The sequence below is a fragment of the Stegodyphus dumicola genome, chromosome X1, assembly GCF_044657685.1.
Source record: "Stegodyphus dumicola isolate Sdum_Otavi_A_Nest chromosome X1, ASM4465768v1".
Taxonomy (NCBI): domain Eukaryota; kingdom Metazoa; phylum Arthropoda; class Arachnida; order Araneae; family Eresidae; genus Stegodyphus; species Stegodyphus dumicola.
In genome coordinates, this window is record NC_140780.1 from 235,651,494 (window position 1) to 235,673,945 (window position 22,452).

General features: G+C 32.5%; 2 protein-coding genes across 2 annotated transcripts in view; one reads left to right on the forward strand and one right to left on the reverse strand.

Moving 5' to 3' along the window:
- LOC118192491 (putative nuclear transport factor 2) overlaps window positions 1-22,452 on the reverse strand; it is a 108,285-nt gene that overhangs the window by 43,837 nt on the left and 41,996 nt on the right. The window lies entirely within an intron of this gene.
- LOC118191902 (uncharacterized) lies at window positions 75-4,607 on the forward strand. Its single transcript, XM_035362757.2, has 2 exons — window positions 75-1,136; window positions 1,640-4,607. The coding sequence occupies exons 1-2, from the start codon at window positions 987-989 to the stop codon at window positions 3,698-3,700; spliced, it is 2,211 nt and encodes a 736-aa protein (XP_035218648.2). The 5' UTR covers window positions 75-986; the 3' UTR covers window positions 3,701-4,607.

Sequence of the window (22,452 nt, forward strand, 5' to 3'; positions counted from 1 at the left end):
CATTAGAGGAACATTTGAAAGAAGTTTTTGCCTTACTTAACGAGGTCGGTTTCAAAATAAATGCAAGAAAATGCAAGTTCGCGGCGAAGGAATTACGATACCTCGGGTACAAAATCTCTAATAAGGGAATAGAGACTGATGATTCAAAAATTAAGTCAATTAAAAATTATAAAAATTATCCTTCCCCAAATACGGCTAAGAAATTGTCTTCATTTTTGGGCTTATGTTCCTATTATAGAATGTTCATAAAAGACTTTGCGAAAATAGTTGAGCCTCTTCTAGTGCTAAAAAAAAAGAAAAGTAGATTTTCTTGGACAGCCGAGGCGAACACCGCGTTTGAACAACTAAAGAATGCCCTAATCAATGCCCCAGTCCTTAAATTCCCAGAAGGCGAGCAAGGTCTAGAAATTTCAGCGGATGCATCCGATTATGCAGTGGGAGCGGTGCTCTCCCAAAATAGGCAAACTATAGCTTTTTTTTCGAAAACCTTGAATGCTGCTCAAAGGAACTATTCCGCTACTGAGCGAGAAACGCTCGCTGTGTTATTAGCAGTTCAGAAGTTTCATGTCTACTTCGGAAGTTCACCAATAACGGTCTACTCAGATCATGCGGCAGTGGGTCGCTTGTATTCAGGAAAAAATTTATCGCCTCGCTTGATACGTTGGACTTTAAAATTACAAGAGTTCAACTTAATTATAAAACACACTCCGGGAAAGGAAAACTTGGTCGCCGATGCCCTTTCGCGAATAAAAATTGATGAAGAGGGAAACACATTCAAGTGTGCTATGCCGTCACCACCGGAAAAACAAGGCCTCCCTTCTGCTGCGAGTGACGTCAGTCAGCCGGGGACTAGTAGGCATAACAAACCGTCACCGCTCCTTTCGGTAGTAACGTCAACGTGCAAGCATGCTTTTAGTTTTAGCGGGAAATTTCTATATTTCATAAAACATTTAATAATATTTCATTTGTTAATAATCTGTTGAAGGATGGTTTATACTTGTGTTCCTAACTGCAGAGGAAACTATCCAAACACTGAAAAAGTACAGATGTTTTCTATATCCAAATCGGATTCGTTGCGCAGCAAATGGCTCCGTGCAATTCACCGGCAGAATTTCATCCCATCAAATCATTCTAAGGTACGTACAATCAATTTTTTAAACTTATGATTTATTTCTTGATCAAAAATTAGGCCTTATTGTTGCTTTTTTTTATACTAATTAAACTTCTATATATGATATTGTTATTATAAACTTAATTTGAATTCTATAAAATCTGAAATTAATTATCCTGATACATAAATCAACAAATAATACAGTTCGTCATTAATTCTAAAGCATTTAAATCTGTAATGAAATTTAGTGAGATATTATTTAAAGTACAATATTTAAGTTAATATTAGGTAAGCAAAAACTTTCTAGAATATCAGCTGAATTTCAGTATACATACACATCATTCCAGTACATAATGTGTAGAGTATGTCTTGAAGTACTAGGTAGAAGAATTTTAGCTAGTATTTTTCAGGTTCCAAAATTTATTTCTGAATGGAAATCTGTATTTTCATTTTACATTTAAATTATTTGTAAGATTTTTCTTATGAATCTACAATGATACTCAATACTGAATTTTTCATTCTTTTTAGGTTTGTGAGAAACATTTTGTCGAATCAGATATTGAAAGAACAGTCGAACATTTTGATGAGAAAAAAGGAACTTCAATAAAAATTAATTTAATTCGTCCAAGGCTTCGAAAGGATGCTGTACCTTCACAGCTGCCTGGCTGTCCAAAATATTTATCAGGTAAATCTTCAACATCAAGAGAAAGTGCCGATGATAGAAGAGTTCGAATTGATAGAAACAATATACAGAGTGCTCTTGCTGCAAGCATAACCAGTAAAGAAATTTACGACAGAAAAAAATGTTTTTACTCGTTTTCTGAATTTTTATCGTGCATAAAGTCTGAGAATGTTCCTGATGCTTGGACAGTTATTTTCAAAGACGGTAAAGTTGTTTTTCTTATTATTGATACTGAGTCTGTACCGATTATTGAAGCTTCAGTAGTAGTGGCAGAAAATTTGATGTGTCATGTTTTTATCGGTAAATCAGAATTAAAAATAATAGATAACGAAGTGTTTCCTAAAGTAATAAATAATATAAATAGCTTGTTTGAAGTTTTAGACTTTGTATTGAATATTTCTAAACCACAAAATGAAAATTTATTTTCCAATGTTATAAAAACAGCTATTACTCTATTGAAAACTGTTAAGACTGATGATAGTGATAAACAACAAACTGTTGAATTCATTACAGAACAACTGTCCAATCTTATTTGTAAAAAGAAACGCATACGTTATTCATCACATATGTATGTTTTCTTCGTTATTTTATATTCCATTTCTCCCCATGCATATAAATTTTTTAGAAGTTCATGCAATATCATTATGCCACATCCAAGAACAATTTACAGAATATTTTCTGGATTTAATACTAATCCCATTAAAGAGCAGTCTGATGAAAACTTCTTATCTTTCATAAAACAAAAAGCAGATGGCTTGAATTCAGAAGACTTTATAATTACATTAATGTTGGATGAAATACACATAAAACCATACATAGACTATAAGGGAGGAAATGTTGTTGGTATGGCATATAACAGTAATAGTGTTGCAAATACAGCATATGTATTCATGATACAAAGTTTATTATCATCATTTAAGGAAGTTGTACATATACTGCCCATTGCATATGGATTATCCTTAAAATCCCTCAACCCATCAAACTTGGAGAGACAAAATGTCAAACTTGTTAACAGTATTTTTAACAATTATGTTATTGTTGCTCTTTCTACCATTGGCAAGGAGAATATTTTAAATTATGCTAGTACTGCAAGTTTCATAAAACTAATTTATAACTGGTGGAATATTGTCAATGTTAAAACACCTTTGAAAGGTCAGAGGCTAAATGATCCATTGCAAATGCCAATATTGCCTAATAATTCTTTGAATGAAAAGTTTTTAAAAAGATTTCTGTTATGGTTAGATGTTTGGAAAGCTAATGCTCCCACAACTGGGACCTTTACAAAAGAAACGCATTTAGCTGTTTCTCACACCACACATGGGTTATTAGAATTATCTAAGTATTGTTTTCATGAGTTAGGATTTAAATATTTTCTTGCAGGAAAGATACAGACAGATGCCTTAGAAGAGCGATTTAGTAAATATCGCATGCTTGCTGGATCTCAGTACCTAATATCAGTAAGACAAATTTTTGAAAGTGAATCAAAATTAAGAATGCAAAAATTTCAACCTTTATCTCTGAGATCAGTAGCACGTGGGAACATTTTAATCGACTGTATTGGAGAAGACTGTGTTACAGATGATAACTCAAATGTTTTAGACTTATGCTCAGAGTTCAATATTAATATTTCTGAAAATGATTTTCAAAATATTCAAAATGTGTTACCAGTCTTAACTTATATATCCGGTTATTGCTCATATATGGTTGCAAAAACACTCAGATGTAATTCCTGCTTTAAATTAATTGCCCTTGACAAAAATCTAAAATTAAGTGCAAATTATAATTTTATACGAAATTTAGACAGAAATGAATTACTCTTCCCCTCAACAGATGTTGTTACTGCAGTAACTTATAATTATGTCGTAATACAAAAATTATTAAGCGAAGAAAATGAAAAAAGTTTTTGAAGCAAAATAATCAAAGAAATATTGTTATTGAATTATCGTCTACTATTATTGATGAATGTGATTTTTTCTTAGTCGATGAAACTTGTGATAATGGCCATTCCAATGACACTTTATTAAATATAATTTTAAGAACATCTAGAAATTGTTTTTTTAAAAAATTATTGTACTAAAAAAAATGATCACATGCCTGTAACAAAAAAGCAAAAACTGCAAACTGTGAGTCTTAATGCTAATTAAATTTTCCATAAAAAACCATTTTCTTTGTTAATGGCTTTTTTTAAATGAGTATATATTATTGCAAATATCAGTTATGAATTCATTCTATATTACATGTACATAAAGTGCATTTATTATTCATTGCTCTGAGAAGCTGCAGTGCATTAAATAAAGTATTATTAAAATTTTGTGTATTGTTTTTTTTAACTTATTTTAATAATTAATACATTTATTAGCTTTTTCTCCATTCAATTTCTGTTCAGCTGGTTTCAAAATAATCAATTTTTTTTACTGCTTTCAGTAGAATCAGTTTTATATGCTATGTTCTGTACACATGAATAATGCACAAAATTTTACTCGCCCTTTTAAATTATTTTATGAAAAGCCTAATAATTCCTGTAAATGTTTATCAATGCTAAAAACAACAAAATTCTTAATAGATTTGTTAACAAATCTTTTATGACCAGTGTTAAAACTTATAAATTTAATGTGGAAACAGTTTGATAATAATTAAAATGCAAGGGACATTTTAAATACCCAAAATTTTCAAAGATCATAAACGCAAGGAAATTGAACATAATTTCTCCTAGTTGCATAACTTGAAAACTGACTTATAAATGCTTTTATATTGTAGTATATCATTACACAATCACTAGCTTTTTCTAGGTTCTCTTGTTTTTGCTCAATTGGTTTCAACAGAATTAATTTTATATGCTGTGTCAAATTCTGTAGACAAATGAAAGTGCATAAATGTCACTTGCCATTACATTTCATATACTGCTAACCTAATTTAACTTACATTTCATATGCTAGAAAATAACTTATAAATGCTTTGACACTATTAGATTCTAATTATTAGTTCTTTCTGAATTCAATATAATTAATTTTATATGGTATGTTATGTAAATAAACAACACAAGATACATCACCTTCTATTATTATTTCAAATATTGTTTATCTCATGTAGCTTAAACTTATATGGTAGAGAATAATTTAAGCATCCTCATGCATTATAATATACCACTACTTCATTTATTAGCTTTTGCTGAATTAAGTTTTTTGTTTAATTGGTTTCAAAAGTAATAAATGCCGTACACAAACATTATTTTTCACGTTACTGCCTAAAACCTTGTTACTTTAGTTATTCTATATAGCAGTGTCAATAAAATATTAAGTCTAATTAATATACATCAAAACTTATATTTATTAAAATATATACAGCTTCTAATTTTCATTACTACATCATTTTGAATATGTTTTAATATTTAAGAAAAATGTTGTAATTAAATCAATAAAATATATTTTTGCTATTCTGTATAATATTTCATGTAAGAAAATGATTAAATTTTAGTCAGAAAAAATATAGCTAATTAAATATCTGAGTTTTCCATATCATCACCACCATAATGTAAAACTTACATTAGATGATCTATTGCTTGCAGATTTTTCTTGTTATGATTATGTCTAAGGACATGAATTTGTTTCATCTATATGCATATTTTGATTTAGATTTAACCATAGATTTTAAACATACAGCAAGCAAACTTCGTTACGGCGCTAATATAAACAAAGTTGAAAGCAGATGTTCTTGTCATTCAAGGGAAAAATAATGTACATATTGTCGTTCTTACAGTAAAAACAAAATGAATTTGTTGGCTAACATGGTGGGAAAATGTATGGAAACCATTATGTGTCAGTCTTTTAAATGCCCTTTGAAATATTCATGCATACAGCGAAAATTCACCTGAACTTAAATTTTTTGAAGAATTTTATTTACTTACATTATTTTTTATTTTGGGGAATAACAAATGAAATTTCTAATTTTTGAAGAAAATTCGCGCTGCCTAGAAGCTGCGAGCCCGTTTATTCCTTTACCCGCTACTAGTGACGTCACGATCGCAGTGACGAGGCCTTGTTTTTCCGGTGGTGACGGCTATGCTCACCTCAAGAGTTATTGAGTCCCGTGAAACAATAATCGAAGAATTAAAAAAGGACCCGGAGTTTAAAGATATTTACGCATACCTGGAAGACCCTGAAAAATTTGAACATATAGATTTAACGGCTATTCGCAATAGGGCACAGCATTACGAAATAATCGACAAATTGTTATTTTATACAAAGGTAACGAATGAAAATCAGGAATACCGACCAGTAATCCCAGCGAGTCTACGTTTAAGTATCTTAGAGGAGTTGCACGATCTACCTTCTGCCGCACATTTCGGAATACGAAAAACACTAAAGAGGGTACGCGAAGCGGTTTATTTTCCGCAGTTACAGAAAGTTGTTACAGCGTATGTTAAGTCGTGTCATATGTGCCAATTAATAAACGATGTTAATTACAGCCCGGCCGAGTATTTAAAAAATATAAAGACCACTTTTCCAAACGAAATAGTTGGAATAGATTTGCTAGGATCCTACCCTAGGACAAAAATAAATAAAAACAGATATCTTTTAACAATCGTTGACCATTTTTCAAAATGGGCAGAAATAGTCCCTCTTAAACGAGCTTCAGCTAAAATAGTCGCAGATTCGTTCTTAAATAAATATATATTAAAATACGGGGCCCCACTAAAAGTAATATAAGATAACGAAAAACAGTTTGTTAGTAGTATATTTAAAAATTTGTGCACAGGGATTGGCATACACCATCTAAAAATGGTACCATATAGACCGCAGTCGAATATAGCGAAACGCGTAAATAAAAATATTGTAAAAATTATCAGGGGATATGTGAAAAATTTTCATGACCGCTGGGACAGCTGTGTCAATAAGTTAGGTTTTGCCTTGAGAACCGCAAAGCACGATACTACGCAGAAAACCCCCGGAGTTATTTTTAGGAAGTAAAATCATAACGCCGTTGGATAAGCTGTTCTTTGTACAACAGAGACAAGAAGAATTCAAGTTAAAAGACGTTCAAAAAATTATTGACGAAGCAATTAAAAGCTCTGATATAGCAAGACAAAAACAAAAAGTTTATTACGATAGAAATAGAAGGGAATTGGAATATAAAGTGGGACAAAAAGTTCTTAAGTTGAAATATTCGTTATCGTCGGCACCAGAAAACAGAGTTGCGAAGTTTGAGCCCAGGTTTGAAGGGCCGTACATGGTGGAAAGAATAAGAGAAACCACGTTTTATTTAAAGGCTGAAAATGGCCAACAACTGGTAGCAAATATCGATCAGTTAAAACTTATTACAGCCGCACTGACTTTAAAATATTGCAGGATTTATTACAGGATCCTGGAAGTAAGGAGAGAAGCCCGCCAGCTCAAGAGCACAGCTGAAGTTCCCCAACACAAAAAAGAAAGCAGAGCAAGCAAACTTCGACCAGGGAAACCCATTCCAGTAATGCTACAAGCGCACAAAAAAGGAGGAAGTTAGCACCGACAGATCAACGAGTCAGAACCGACGATGCTGCAAAAACTCAAGTGCCATCGACCACAAGAGGGAGGCCTGGTGACAAGGTTCCAGGAAAGGAGAAAATTCAACGACGTATTAAAACTAGACGTAAAGCACAGTTTCCAGCATCAACAACTACAAGGGAGGCCCAAGGAGGACCAGCATGGAGACCGAAAAGCCAGAAAAGACCTGTAGACACAACCGTACCGAACCAACAAGTTAGAAGGGCCAAGAGAAGATTCAAAGACCCTGAAAGACGGATATCCCCACCGGAGCAAAATAAGGAAATTGGCATTCCAGAATCCACAACCCGCCCGCAAGAGTCCCAGATTCCTAGACAAGGGAAAAAAAAAGGAAAAGAGTGGAACTAAACGGAGCGGAACATCAAACATCGAGAAGAAGATTGGAGGTCATCAGATTTTCTACATTTGAACAGTTCTGTAATGCCAGGATGCAGGAATACAGAAAAAGATAAGTGAAAATTTCTTTACTTATTTTTCTTTGAAGTTCAAATTATATTATCTTGTTATAAGTTGCTAAATATGTTTAGAAAAGTCAAATCGCAGATAGCGAAAGTTTGATTGTAAATGTTCGTAAGCATAGATTTTTATGTTAGTAATTTGGCGAGAAGCTACTAGAGTTAAATATTTTTTAAGAACTCGCAAGTTGAGAGAAGTAAATTGTGAATAAGTTTAGTCGGAAGACTATTGGAATACTAAAATCTGTTAACGTAAAGTTAAGATTTCGTGTAAATATTGGTAAAGTGTAATTAAGCAACTATGACTGTTGATGTAAAATGAATTCAAAAGTGATGTGTAAATATTTAAATGTTCATGTTCATGTAGAAATGTTTAATCTTTGTGTTGAAATATCGTAACGTTAAAATGACATAGAAAATAAATTTTTATCTCTGTGTATGGGAATTGTGGAAGAATGGAATGTTTATATATATGTGTTTAATGTTAGGCTCTCCAGTTAACACGTTTAAAAGTATTGGGTTGTTCGGAAAGTAATTTCGTTTTTTGGGGGGAACATGAAAGACAATTTTCGTATAATGAATAAATATTTTATTAAATTATATATTGGACATTCTGGTCCAACACCTTTTGCCATCTTCCTGGCAGTAACATAATTCCCCGCTCATAAAAGTTTTGGTCCTTGCTGGCAAAAAATTGATTCAGGTGGTTTTTGACATCTTCATTTGAGGTAAAGGTTTTACCAACCAAAAAATTTTGCAGGGACCGGAACAAATAATAATCGGAAGGCGCCAGATCTGGATAATATGGTGGGTGTTGCAGTATGTCCCATTCAAGCTGTAAAAGCTTTTGGCGAGTGACCAAACTTGTATGAGGTCTCGCATTATCCTGGTGGAACACTACACTCTTCCTGTTGGTTAATTCTGGCCTCTTCTGTTTAAGTGCATCATTCAATTTGTCCAATAGACTTCCGAATTAATAGTTGTATTGTCCGGTAAAAGCTAAAAAAAAAAAAAAAAAAAAAAAAAAAAAAGATTCCTTTGAAATCCCACCAAACGGACAGCATCACCTTTTTTTGGGTGAATGTTGGCTTTTGAAACGCTTTGAGCCGGTTCATCTTTTCTGCTCCATGACCTCTTGCGTTTCACATTGTTGTATACGACCCATTTTTCGTCCCCACAGGGTTCGTACACATTTCCTTACATGAAAATTAAGGACTTTTAAGGACCATCAAAGAAAAAATTACCTATCAGCAAACAAAAAAATGAATAGAATAAAGCAATTATCCATACAACCGACTTCATGCTTGTAATTTCACTTTAAGACGTCACGCTTCCGTCACAATCTGCCTAAATTTATAGATAACACCTGTTTCGAAAGAATGGGTGAATAGCCAATCACGCAAATCCGCCAACAGATTGGTTAAGGGCCGTGTAATTTTAATTTCATGTTCATGAGAAATCGTAATTCACACTTAGAATGGCAATCATTAGAAATGATAAGAAATGTCAAATGAGCAAAATTAAGGACCGTTTATTCATTTTGACCAAAATTAAGGACTTTTAAGGACCAAAAATCATTTTTGAAAAAATTAAGGACTTTTAAGGACCGTACGAACCCTGTCCCCAGTAATAATCCGCTTCAAAAATGGATCATTTTCCTGACGTTTGAGGAGCGAATCACACACGTCAACGCGACGACACAAATTTCGCTCCGTAAGAACATGGGGCACCCACACATCGAGCTTCGAGGTTAAGCCCAGACCTTTCAAGTGGCCATAAACAGTCGAATTCGACAAATTTAACCTCTCACTGATCTCTCGTGTGGTTATTCGCCGATTTGCATCAACTAATGCCTTTATCGCATCTTTGTCAGTTTCGACTGGCCTTCCAGACCGTGGTGCATCTTCGACATCAAAATTGCCGGATCGAAACTTTGCAAACCAGTTCTGGCACTGGCGTACTGTTAACAAGCCTTCTCCATACACATCCGTCAATTTTTTTCTCGCTTGGACAGCATTTTTACCTTTTCTGAAGTAAAAAAGTAAAATATGACGAAAATGCTGCTTATTGCTCTCCATATTTAAAAGGGCACCAACCAAAAACTACTGCGTAGAATTAATAGAACTTTTTCACACACAAGACTTGTAATATCAGCTCTCAAGACATATAATGGTTATGCGGCTTAAGTGTGAAGTTGGTTTCGAAAAAATGTAATTAAGTCCTCTGACGGGGAAAAACGAAATTACTTTCCGAACAACCCAATAAAATATAAGCTTTCGCTTACTACATTAGGAAAGAATTTTCGTGTAGGGAGTCTTGGCAGGTCTAGTGTGTCAAATTTAACAAAGTTAGGTGTTGTGTAGCGGTAGTTTTGTTTGCGGTAACACAACATAGAAGACCCTAAGTACATTTCAGCACATTTTGCTGGAGAGCATGAGTTAAATAAAACTATAGTATGAATGAAATTGCATGAGAGCCAAATGATGAAATAAAAGCGTAAAGTTAGGATTTAAAGAGAAGTTTTGTAAAATGCATTACTAATGACATTTCCTTCCAGATATGGAAGGATCAAGGCCTGACATAATTCTAGCAGAATAAAGAGTCCATGTATGTCAAGATATAATGTCCAGAAAGGACACATTGTAAATTTTATTTTTCCTAGCTTTAGTCTAGCTTTTAGAATTGTTATAAAGTTGGCCCTAAAAACGAAACTTTAAAGTCATTTAGTTAATTTAAAAGTTGGAAGAGTGTAGTTAACGTAAGTTTTTCAGACTTTAAAGTCTTAGACAAGGTCGTTTTGAAACCTTATTTTTCGAGTATTTAAAGTCTGGTCGGAAGATATGTAAGGATTTGTTAATTTTATTAACAGTTAAATTTTAAGTTAAAGTTCCTTTCCTGTCAAATTCTTAACTTCAACTTACTACTTCCGGCCAGAATGTAGTTTTGGAATTTGCTGAATATTTAATGAGGAGAAGCGGTATTTAAACCACGAAGTTACTTACTGTGTGGGAGAGAATCAGAGTTTCTGAATTACGCGCGTCTGCCTTTTTAGCCGCTCTCTCTGTTTTTACGCTGGGCCGTACTCAGGCCCTTGCTAAGCTTCGTAGTAAAATAAGTTAAGGGGCCAACTCTAATTGAACCTTGATAGCTTTGGCTATAATTATTTAGTTAGTCTTAGTTTTAGTTTAATTCTTAGTCTTTTAAGTTCAAGTCCAAAGTGCGGGCTTTACTTGTACACTCCCAGGCGGAGTTTTGTTAAATCTTATCGGAAAAGGGTTAGTTACCCTTCTCTCTTGTTGTTTCTTGTCATCGAACTCTAGCGATTATTCGCTTATCAGTTCTTAGATGCCTCACTTCCAACATTAACTTAGAATTCCAAAGTCAGGTACTCTACATTTGGCGCCCGAAAAGAATTCTAAACGGACCATGTCGTTAGAATCCGGGAAGTTTACGTTGACCCCTCCGACCTTTCAGGTCCCTACAACATCCACGAATCCAGTAGAAGGGTTTGTTCAGTTTTTGATTAGATGGTACGTGTTAGCTAAAAGGTTGAGAACCGCTGCCTTAGGCATATAGGCCTCGAATGCTTTGCCGTAATTAAATAAATAAATTTAAAAAAAAAACCCTCTTAATAAGCTGCGTCAGTTAATACGGTGTGTTTGCAAACATTAAAATTTGTTACAATATACGCATGCTTTCCAAAATTTTGGAGCCGTTGCATGCATCTATGAAACCAACAGCAACTTTTGATGGCAAGGGCTCAGTCCTGACATTTTTGGAGCAACTGGACCTACATTTCACCTTACACCCTGTGAATCAGCTACAAAAAGTGATCATCGCTACTACAGCCTTAAAAGGTCAGGACCTTAGCTGGCAGAAGAGTATAGAAAAGTTCTTGTTGGGGGACCCAGGATCTGAATCATATAACTGGGACCCTTCTCTCTTGTTGTTTCTTGTCATCGAACTCTAGCGATTATTCGCTTATCAGTTCTTAGATGCCTCACTTCCAACATTAACTTAGAATTCCAAAGTCAGGTACTTTACAACAGTTTTAAGCAAACAGTAAGAATAACAAAGTAATACCCAAGAACATCTTTTTAAACACACCCTACAGAGTTTTAGAGCAATAAATCACTGGCCATTTCAAATGAATTTATCACCCTAAGATACATTAAAATGATCAAGAAAGCACATTTTAATGCAATTTAAAACCATTAATTAACAGTTAATTCACAATAAAAAAGCAGCAGCTACTCAAACTATGAATGAACTATGATTCCTGACTAAGATCAACTAAACCATATTATTACAGTCAAAAGTCTTTAACCCGGACTCGTCGGGACTTCGCCGATTCCGGATTATAGATCATCAGTTTAAATCTGGTAAGATGGCATGCAGAAATTATAAAATTAAAAATATGAAACCGTAATTTATGAAATAAAGAACAATTATGATCTAAAAGATATCAAAATTTACAAAAAAAAAAAAAAAAAAGCTTAATATTTATTTGTTTACTTTATTAAACATTTCTTTCATTGTAAGTTGTTTAACTTGCTTCGTTTTATGTGATAACACTTTCTCTTTAATTCTATAAACAGACATAAGTTCTTGTTCAGCTACAAAGTTCCGCTGTTCAAGTCCTATAATTGCTCTGTCGAGAATACCGACGAATTTGTCAATCGAAATTTTTTCGTTTTCAATAAATAACCTATGTGTCACTTTCTTCACTATCGGAAGCGAATTATAATGACGAGGAATTTCATTTAAATCATATCAAAGACGGAGTACATGGAGATGAAATACTACATTTAGTAAGGAGTTATAAGCCAAATAAAATAAAAACATCTGCCCTAAAGATAAGGATAGTGCTGACAGATCAACTTCCAATTCAATGCGCGCCGCGACTTTCCCCCCCCCCCCGCAGAGCAGCGTGAAATTGATAAACAGATTTCGGAATGGTTAGAGAAACAAAGCATATGCCTTTATGGATTTTTTGCGGCAATTCCACTTTTTGTTTGATGGACATCGAAAAATACTTTCGCTTTGCAGATCCTTTGGCAGCTCCAGCATCGGAAATTCTATTTGGCATAATCGAAAGTTAACGATTACTTTTAAAAAATTGCTCTAACAGTCTGCAAAAAATAATAAGCCGGATCCAATTCGAAGATTAAGGAACAACGCAATCTGCAACATTAACTGAAATAGATAATTAGATAATTTTAGCTTAGCTTATACCGTCCGTTATACATTAAATGCGCATGCGTAAACGTATTATGCGCATGCTTGAACGCATTATGCGTTGACGCATGCGCAGAAAGTTTGTAGCTTTGAGATCCGGATTATGGGTGTCCGGATTAACGACTTTTGACCGGTCAAGAGCCTTTAATCCGGACTCGTCGGTACTTCGGTGATTCCGGATTATCGGTTTTTCCGGATTATAGATCATCAGTTTAAATCTGGTAAGATGGCATGCAGAAATTATAAAATTAAAAATATGAAAATGTAATTTATGAAATAAAGAGCAATTATGATCTAAAGGGTATCAAAATTTACAAAAAAAAAAAGCTTAATATTTATTTGTTTATTTTATTAAACATTTCTTTCAACGCGCGTATGCGTAAAGCATACATTACGCATAGTCGAAATTAGAAAATTGCAACTAGAAAACTATTTGATGTGTATTCGTGATATTTATAATGACGAGGAATTTGTATTAAATCCTATCAGTACATCGAGATGAAATACTACATTTAGTAAGGAATTATAAGCCGAATAAAATAAAAACATCTGCCCTGAGGATAACGATACTGCTGGCAGATCAACTTCCAATTCACTGCGAGCCGCGACGCTCCCCCCCCCTCGCCGTAGAGCAGCGCATGGAGGTAGGAAAGGGAGGAGGGGCCAACCTGCGCTAAAAGTGAAGCACTGCTTTGAAGCTTGGGTCATCAGATGGGGTGTTCTTTGTTTACATTCAGAAGCTCGCTTGACAAGATTCTGATAGTATTTCGACACACGACAGTTCCATAGAAATCGAAAAAGGGACACTTTCGCATGAAAGAAACATTCATAGTGTGATTGATAATAGCAATTTGTATAGTTTAGTGACATTTACGCAAAAATCACATCTTGGTTATTTTTCGATAACTAACAACAGCGATTTTGATTATGAATTTGTTTTATAAAATTATAAGCTGTTGCACTACAAAAATATAGATTTTAAGAAAAATGTTATGCTTAAAGAATGAAAAATACCTTACGGTACATTTAAAATTGTATACGTCTTTCGATACCCTTGATAGAGTATTCGCTACTTTTATTTTATTTTCCAAACGTCAAAATGTTTTAAATAAAACAAATTTTTTTCACATCCATATATTATTGTAACATGTACCTTTTAAAATTTTTTAGAGGAGAGGCTTTACTGCTGCTCATTTTAAACCCATCGTTTTAATTTTATATATCTGAAAAATAATTACTTTGGGCTTACACGTTTTATAAATATAAAATTATGTATGTTAAAATATTTGTAATTAGGCACATAGGTCAGATTAAGTTTTTATTAAATAGAGTAACGCATGCAAGGGCTATCTGCCTAAAGAGAGAGATGCCATCGTGGAGGAATTTTGAAGAAAAACTGACCTTTGAGTGGGTATTAAAATTAATACTTATAATTTTCATTCAAATTATATTCATATATATTTTTTATGTAAAACTTTCGGGTGTATGCTAAATTAGTGTAAATTACTTTACACGAAAAATATAGTGAATGCACAGAAATTAAAGATTTGCACATGCCGGAAATGAAAAATAGGAAATATGTATGGGTATTTATGCATGTGCTTGCAAAAAGCATGTATCTGCCTTTGACAAAATACTTAAATATTCATTAAATTATTTATAAATGTATTTGAAATGAAAAATTTATTCACTTATAAACAACTGTGAAAGTACTGTGAAGAAATCTAATTATTAAATGTATCTAATTTATAATGATTATAAGTGTTATCTAAATATATAATAACCTTAATATTGAATTGTAAACATAAATTGAAATCCTGTTGACAAATACGTTATAAAACTATTTAAGCAAGAATTGTTCGTATTGGAAAGCAATCTGTTAAAAGGTATCGTAAAGCAAATGCTATGAGATGCGCACTTAAGAACTTAATAAAGAGTTTTGGAATATGTATTGTTAAAATGAAGGGTTAAAAAATATCTGATAAGTATAATTAAAAGAATTATTCCCCTTACATTTTATAATAACTCAGTTACAAGTTTTAAATAATACTTAAAAAAAAAAAAAAAAAAAAAAAAAAAACTTATTCCCTTTCAGAAATGTTCAGAGAAAGTCAAGTACTATTTAATACCTATTTAATTATTAGGAATTAGCGAAATACTTATTTAAAGTATTTCGCTAATTCCTAATAATTCTCTAATTTAAAATGAACCGAATAGAGCATTAATTATAAATTGACTTATATTTTTCGATTTAAAAGATGCCTCAGAAGCCAAAAAATCATGTCATATTTAAGAAAGTATTTTAGGAAGAAGCTCTATAAATAGAAAAGAAATAATGCATAATTTTAATATTAATAATACAATAAACTTTGATCTTAATTTTTGTACATTAACCGAATAAAACTGAATTACCTTAATTTTTTTTTTCTAATGTAATTAACGAAACTTGTGAAAATATTTCATTCAAATTAAACCATTCTGAGAAAACTGTCCTGTGAAAAGTATAGCATTTAATTCCGTTCAGAATGAAATGTTGTTTAAAAATATGTTGTTTTCACATACTTAGGACTCTGAAGTGTTGTAGAAAAAGAAAATATATACATTTATATGTGTATTTACGACGTAATTACAAAATATTTACACCCGAACGCGTCAAATCCCATAGAACTCAATGGTAAATGACCCAATGTTTTGGTCACCACGTAGGGATCGCCGGTGCTTCAGAGCAGGGTACGAAGAAACTTGTTTAGGGCGACTCCATCTTACTTCCTACCTCCATGGAGCAGCGTGAAATTGATAAAGAGATTTCGGAATGGTTAGAGAAATAAAGGATATGCCTTTATCCATTTTTTGCAGCAATTCCACTTTTTGTTTGATGGACATCGAAACATGCTTTCGCTTTGTAGATCCTCCGGCAGCTCCAGAATCGGAAATTCTTTTTAACATAATCCAAAGTTCAAGCTTACTTTTATAAAATTGCTCTAACAGTCTGCACAAAATAATAAGCCGGATCCAATTAGAAGATTAAGGAACAATGCAATCTGCAACATTAACTGAAATAGATAATTAGATAATTTTAGCTTATACGTCCGTTATACACTAAATGCGCATGCGTAAAGCTATTATGCGCATACGTCAACGCATATGTGTTGACGCATGCGCACAATGTTTGTAGCTTTTAGGTCCGGATTATGGACGTCCAGATTAAAGACTTTTTTTGACTGTAGTAACTATTTTAATTTACGATCTGTAAGAAGAGAAAAAGTGGCGACAGATTAAAGAAAAGTTGACCTGGAACGAGGTAGTAAAAACATATTAGAGTAAATACCGATTAAGTAAACAATTTTTTACCATTTCAAATGAAGGGGTTTTTACCTAATAGAAAATGCAAGCGTTGAATGAAAAAGGTAAAGTACAAAAGAGACAGCCTAAGTTGAAACAAAATTACATTAAAATAAATAAAAACAGTCAGAAAACGGGAAAAATAAGTCAACTTACTTATTCTGAACGCTGCAAGGAATGAAACTTGAAAATTGAATGCTATGAAGGTTTGATTGAACCGTTGTGAAAAAAGTTTACCGAAGCAAAAACGTTGATTTTAAGCGAATAGCAGTTCAAGCTATAAGTTGACGTGTCCTTGTAAGCGGGTGGGTTGCGGTTTTGCAGCTGAGGATGGTGGTTCGGTAAAAACCATCGAAACTAGTCCTGTGAAAATTTTGTAAATATAACGCTGATTTTTGTTGTTTAACTTGTGAATTAGTATTTATTCGGCGTGTTATTGTGTTTTAATTATGGTAACCTTTTTTCACAACGGTTCATGCAAGCCTTCATAGGATTCAATTTTCAAGTTTCATTCCTTGTAGTGTTCAAAATAAGTAAGTTGACTATCTTTCCGTTTTCTGATTGTTTTATTTAATTTCAGCTTAGGCTCTCTCTTTTGTACTTCTTTTTCATTCAACGCTTGCATTTTCTTTTAGGTAAAAACCTCTTTATTTGAAATGATAAAAAAATGTTTACTTAATCGGTATTTACTCTAATATGTTTTTACTTTAGCCAGCTACATCGTTCCAGGTCAACTTTTCTTTAATCTGCTGCCACTTTTTCTCTTCTTACAGATCGTAAATTAAAATAGATACTAGATTAACATTCTCTTACATAGGGTCTGACTATTAAATTTACACTTTTCTTTACAGTTTTTTTGAGATACTCTTTTTTTTTCAGTTGATTTACAGGACTGTCTCTTTTAATTTTTTAACAGAGACAAATTTTGAAGGTAGGGTACGAACTGCGCCAAATTTGATCGAAGATCCCCGTCCCCCTCTTATCTAATCCACGAACTGCGCGACGTTTCCTGTCCCCTATTTCTTTCCCAAGAAGATTGGGTGCTACAAAAAGTCATTTATCGCCATTTATGGGATATTTTATTGAGACTGCAAGCCTTTATTTTCGTTTATCAATATTGTAAATATTGTGCATGCAAAACAAATATTAATTTAAAGTCTGAAGTGTGCTAAAGTAAAAATAAATTTCTTTTACACTCATTTTAAAGTTTTATGATGCTTAAAGGAATGATGAGCCAGATCTTTTTTATTCTCTGTAAGAATTAAAAACTTTCCAAGTTGTAGATTTTAGTCGCTGATATATATATATGTAATAAAATTCCATAGTCAAGAATACACTTAAAATTCTAACTGTATGTTCTTTTCATTTTTAATGGCGATGTTCTCTTATTTGAAAGTTCGTGGAATTAAATCCACAGCCCCGTAGTCAAGTTGTTTTTGCCGCCTTTTCTACACGTACAGTTATAGAATGCTCTGGAAATATTTAAAGCGTGCTGGATTGGCTGACAAGGCTGACGTCATTTCTTGGAAGCTCCGCCTTTCCAGAGGCTATAAAAGGACTCGCAAAAGTATAACGGGGCTTTTTTCTTAAATGTCACGATGCAGTAAACTTCATACAAAATATTATTAGTTAGTTCTTTTTTATTTACTCTGGATATCTGATTTTGTAACTGCTATTTCTCCTGACCAATAATAAATGGATCCTGTTTTTTAAACTTATCGTCTGATAATTTAAGCTACGACTACATTTATGATTCTTCAACAATCTATTTATTCCTGACAAAAGCTGGTACATCACACACACATATATATATATATATATATACATATCGGTTTTGAATAGTAAAATTGATAGATTAAAGACATACACAAAACTGATACATAATCAACCTATCAAATATCGGATTTGTAGCTCACCTTAAATAAATTTCTTGTCTAGATAAATATTAACAAATCTTCTTAGATAGCAGAATGGTTTTAACTTCCAAATTTACCATTTTAGGTAAACAGTTCTAATTTAATTAAAAAAATTCTCTTTATTAAATCTAAAAATTGGACTTTTTAAGTCGTTCTAAATTCACACTAAATCTTATTGCAATATATTCCCGTATTAAGCTTGTAGAGCCATTAGGTTAATTGGAAGCAGAAAAGATGAAAAATATGCAACCGCCTTCGCCGGGAATCGAACCACGGACCTCTGGAATACCGGCCCAGCGTGCTACCGTTACACCACGAAGGGACGCTAGGGAAGTGGGAGAAATACCTTATAAGCTTTCCATTTTCAGTCATTGAAGTTATTTTTAGATTATTTAACTTTGTTACAAATTCCATACTTTAATATTAGAAACATTTAAATATTTATTCTGTTTTCCACCTGATGTACTTTGGCATACATTTAATTTCTTATACACATTTAATTAATAGATTAATAATTATGAGCGTCAGCAGAATTTTCATAATTAAAAAAAAATTCAAACTCCCTTATATTCATATCCTGGGATTTTCAGTTCCCTTTTAATCCATTCCTTTTTCACATATTTTTGCACTGTACTCAAGTTTTCATGTATGTAGAATTTATATACTTTGTATTGCATTTATGCCAATTTATTTTAAATGATAATTTTTACAAATTCTTGCATCACAACTCTAGTTAAGAGAAGATATTTCTAACACCTCGGCAAAGCTTTATCTTGAGCAAGTAGCTTATTTTCTAATCCAGTTTCAAGCTGAATTATTTGTAAAATTAATTACTTGAAATTATTTGTTAACAAAGATGGTCGCTAAATCATGCTAATAATATTTCTAACTGTTGTAATTTATAATGCAACGAGTTCATGTGATTTATAATATAATTCATTTATAATTTTTTCAGCAGTATTGAAATTAATAACAGATACTGATAATGTTATACATTTAGATTGCCATTGCCTTCTTCACTCATGCTTTTATGTTACATTCCTAATATTTCATAATGGCATACAGGTAAGTTTAACTCATTCACCAAACATGTAAATCTGTAATTCAGCCCACTTTTGTACTTATATGTGCTGTATCTTCTATTTTCTTTAATATATTGTTTAGCCCTAATTAGAAAAGGTCTTTTATCAAGCGGAAAAGTCACTAAACATTGGTAGTTCGACCCGAGTTTCTATTCCCAGTGATCCCCTAGCTCTTTCTTTTTTTGTACTTATTTACTGTTCGTAAAATGTAGCGTAAAAATTTCAGTTCATGAAGTAAAAATACTTTTTTAATTTATTCTTTAAAAATATTGCAAAAATTTTCACCTTTACCTTAATGTATCTTTTTACAAATCCCTCTAATAAGAAAAATAAGGAAAGAAATTAACTCGGTTTCGGTGATCGATACCTCGGTGCAAATTATATGTAACATTTTTCCAAAAGCAAAGAGTTTATATGGATATCAATGAATTAAAATATTATTTCTCCATCTAATTTTCTTAACATGTTTATTCCAGAATTTTCTTTTCACACTGTAGCGCTTAACTTTATGAGTTTTCTATAATCATTCATTTCTCTAGCTATGGGAACCTTTCTGACAAGTAGTCATATTTTTAACCACTGTTATTCTAATTCCTGTTAACTATCAGTACATTATTCACTTGTTTCACAAATGCAAATATTCATTTAATACGCAAATCTACTTAATATAGCAATAAAACTTGTTGAATGAAATTAAGCTTAATTTTGCTGTTAATTAGCTTGTTATTAATTTAATTATACGTTTCTAATTAATTATATGTTCAGATATTTCCAAGTATATTACACAAACATTTGCATCCCAATTTTTAATTTTTGGTTAAAAAAATAAGCCAATTGAGAGACCTGATTGATTATATTAATTTGCAGTACTGTTTATCTAATTCTTTTCTTCTAGATAAATTTTAGAAAAAACTTCTTAGCATAATAATTTAAATTTATTTACAATTTATACGTCAGTGTTCAAATGCATAGTAATGTTGTTATAATAGATTTATAATAATAATATAATTTGTTATAATAGATTTATAATTATAATAGTTGTTATAATAGATTTCATGCTAAGCTTTTTTTTTAATTTAACTATTAATTTCTGCAAATATTTACATGACTACTTTAATTAACAAAAATATTTCTAGCATACTTTAACACACTTTGATACAGAATAATCTTTTGCACGCCAGTGATTTATATTAAATTTTCCAGTCTAGTTCAGACATCTTGACTATTATTGATGTAATTTATAAAAAGTATAATTTATATGCTTTACAATTATTTGATTTATGATATTATTCTAATACTCTTTCCTCTAATATTGGAGCTCACCAGCGGCCGAGCGGTAACGTCGCAGAACACTGGTAGTTCGGTCCGAATCCCGTGAACGGGCTGGCTGCATGTGTGTTTTCGTGGTTTTCCCCATGTGTAAGGGGCATATGAGCCAGTTCTCTTAAAAAGTCCTCCACGAAGGCATCCCTCCCTTAAGGCAGATAGCCCTCGCGTGCTTCGCCGTAATCTAATAAACCAAACCAACCTCTAATATTGTAATTAATGAAAGATGTTTGTAATGCTAATATGTATGTTTACCAATACCTTTTATTTTCTTTGTTAGCTCTCGCATTTATTACTGTTATTCAAGTAATTAGCCTGCTTGTTAGATATTTTTTACTTGTTCTTGTGATATGTAATTCTATTTATTTATTTTTATTTTCCTCTTGGCTACAATTGGCTTCGAAAAGTTAAATTTTAACCCTGTAGGCAGCAGGGGGAAGAAATTTTGATTGCCGCAGATGGACTATAGCACAACCCGGGGGGGGCTATAGTTTTTCATTAGCGCAGTTGGAGTACACCTATTTTGAATTTTCCGTTTTAGTTTTTTGCATAGTAAAAAATTTTTGCATGAATCCAGAGGCATTTTCTATTTGTGTATTTTGAAGGAAATTTTTTTTTTTTTTTAATCTGTGTCATTGTATACACGTAAAATATTTCTATTTTCTTTTTTGTGTTAAAAAGCTAAGACAAATAGGGAAAAGAGACAATTCAATGAGACTTCTTATTTTTCTAATTATTTGACAAATAAATTAAGTATTTCGTTTACAAGTCTCAGTGAATGTCAGAACGAAATTTGTTTTGGCTCTCTTATTAATCGACCAAGTATGGAGCTTCAAAACCCTTTCCGGGCCCACCAGCGGCCGAGCGGTAAAGTCGCTGAACACTGGTAGTTCGGTCCGAGGTTCGAATCCCGCGAACGGGCAGGCTGCATGGGTGTTTTCGTGGTTTTCCCCATGTGTAACGTGTATACGAGCCAGTTTCCCTTAGAAAGTCCTCCACGAAGGCATCCCTCCCCTTAGGCAGATAGCCCTCGTGTGCTTTGCCATAATTAAATACACCTACACCATCAAAACCCTTTCCCTTGACAAGTTTTGTTATGAAGCTCCAGACATGGGAGATTAAAATTTTTTTGCGTAATTGTTTAATTTTTTGCACAATTACTTGCCTTCTTTACTTTCTTAGTTCCAATCAATGTCTTAATATCTTAGATTTTTTGCTTTTATGTAGCTCCTGTGTTAATTTACCTGGTAAAATACGGGTCTTATTGCTGAAGAGTTAGATCTAACAATACTTTTAAACTGTATATATATATATATATATATATATATATATATATATATATAAGTATGAACAAATATTTCTCATGTATTTACAGAGCGGTCAAAAAGTTCCCAAATAATTTTTAAGGGTAGATCACACCTACAAAAATAAGCCCCCCTTTGTTTTACAGAGCTGCAGAGACAATACTACAGGTACAGAAACAATGAAGGACAGAAAGTAAAAGGTAGTACAATATGTTTATTACAGATTTATACAATGAGTGGTCAAAATTTTCAAGACATTCCCTAAAAATATATTACTTCACTTTTCACTTTGATTGCAGTTAACATTCTTTGGCCATAGATTCAACAAGGTACTGATATCATTCCTGAGAAATACTAACCTATGCTGACAAAATGGTAGCTCTAATTTCATTCAGATTGGATGATGGCATTTCCAAGCTTTAGAGATGCTTCAACAACTTTTCTAATAATATA

Excerpts from the sequence above, each read along its gene's own strand:
- LOC118191902 (XM_035362757.2), top strand. The coding sequence starts at position 987 with ATGGTTTATACTTGTGTTCCTAACTGCAGAGGAAACTATCCAAACACT. Across the intron at positions 1,137-1,639 it reads TCCCATCAAATCATTCTAAG|GTTTGTGAGAAACATTTTGT; the intron begins GTACGTACAATC and ends CATTCTTTTTAG.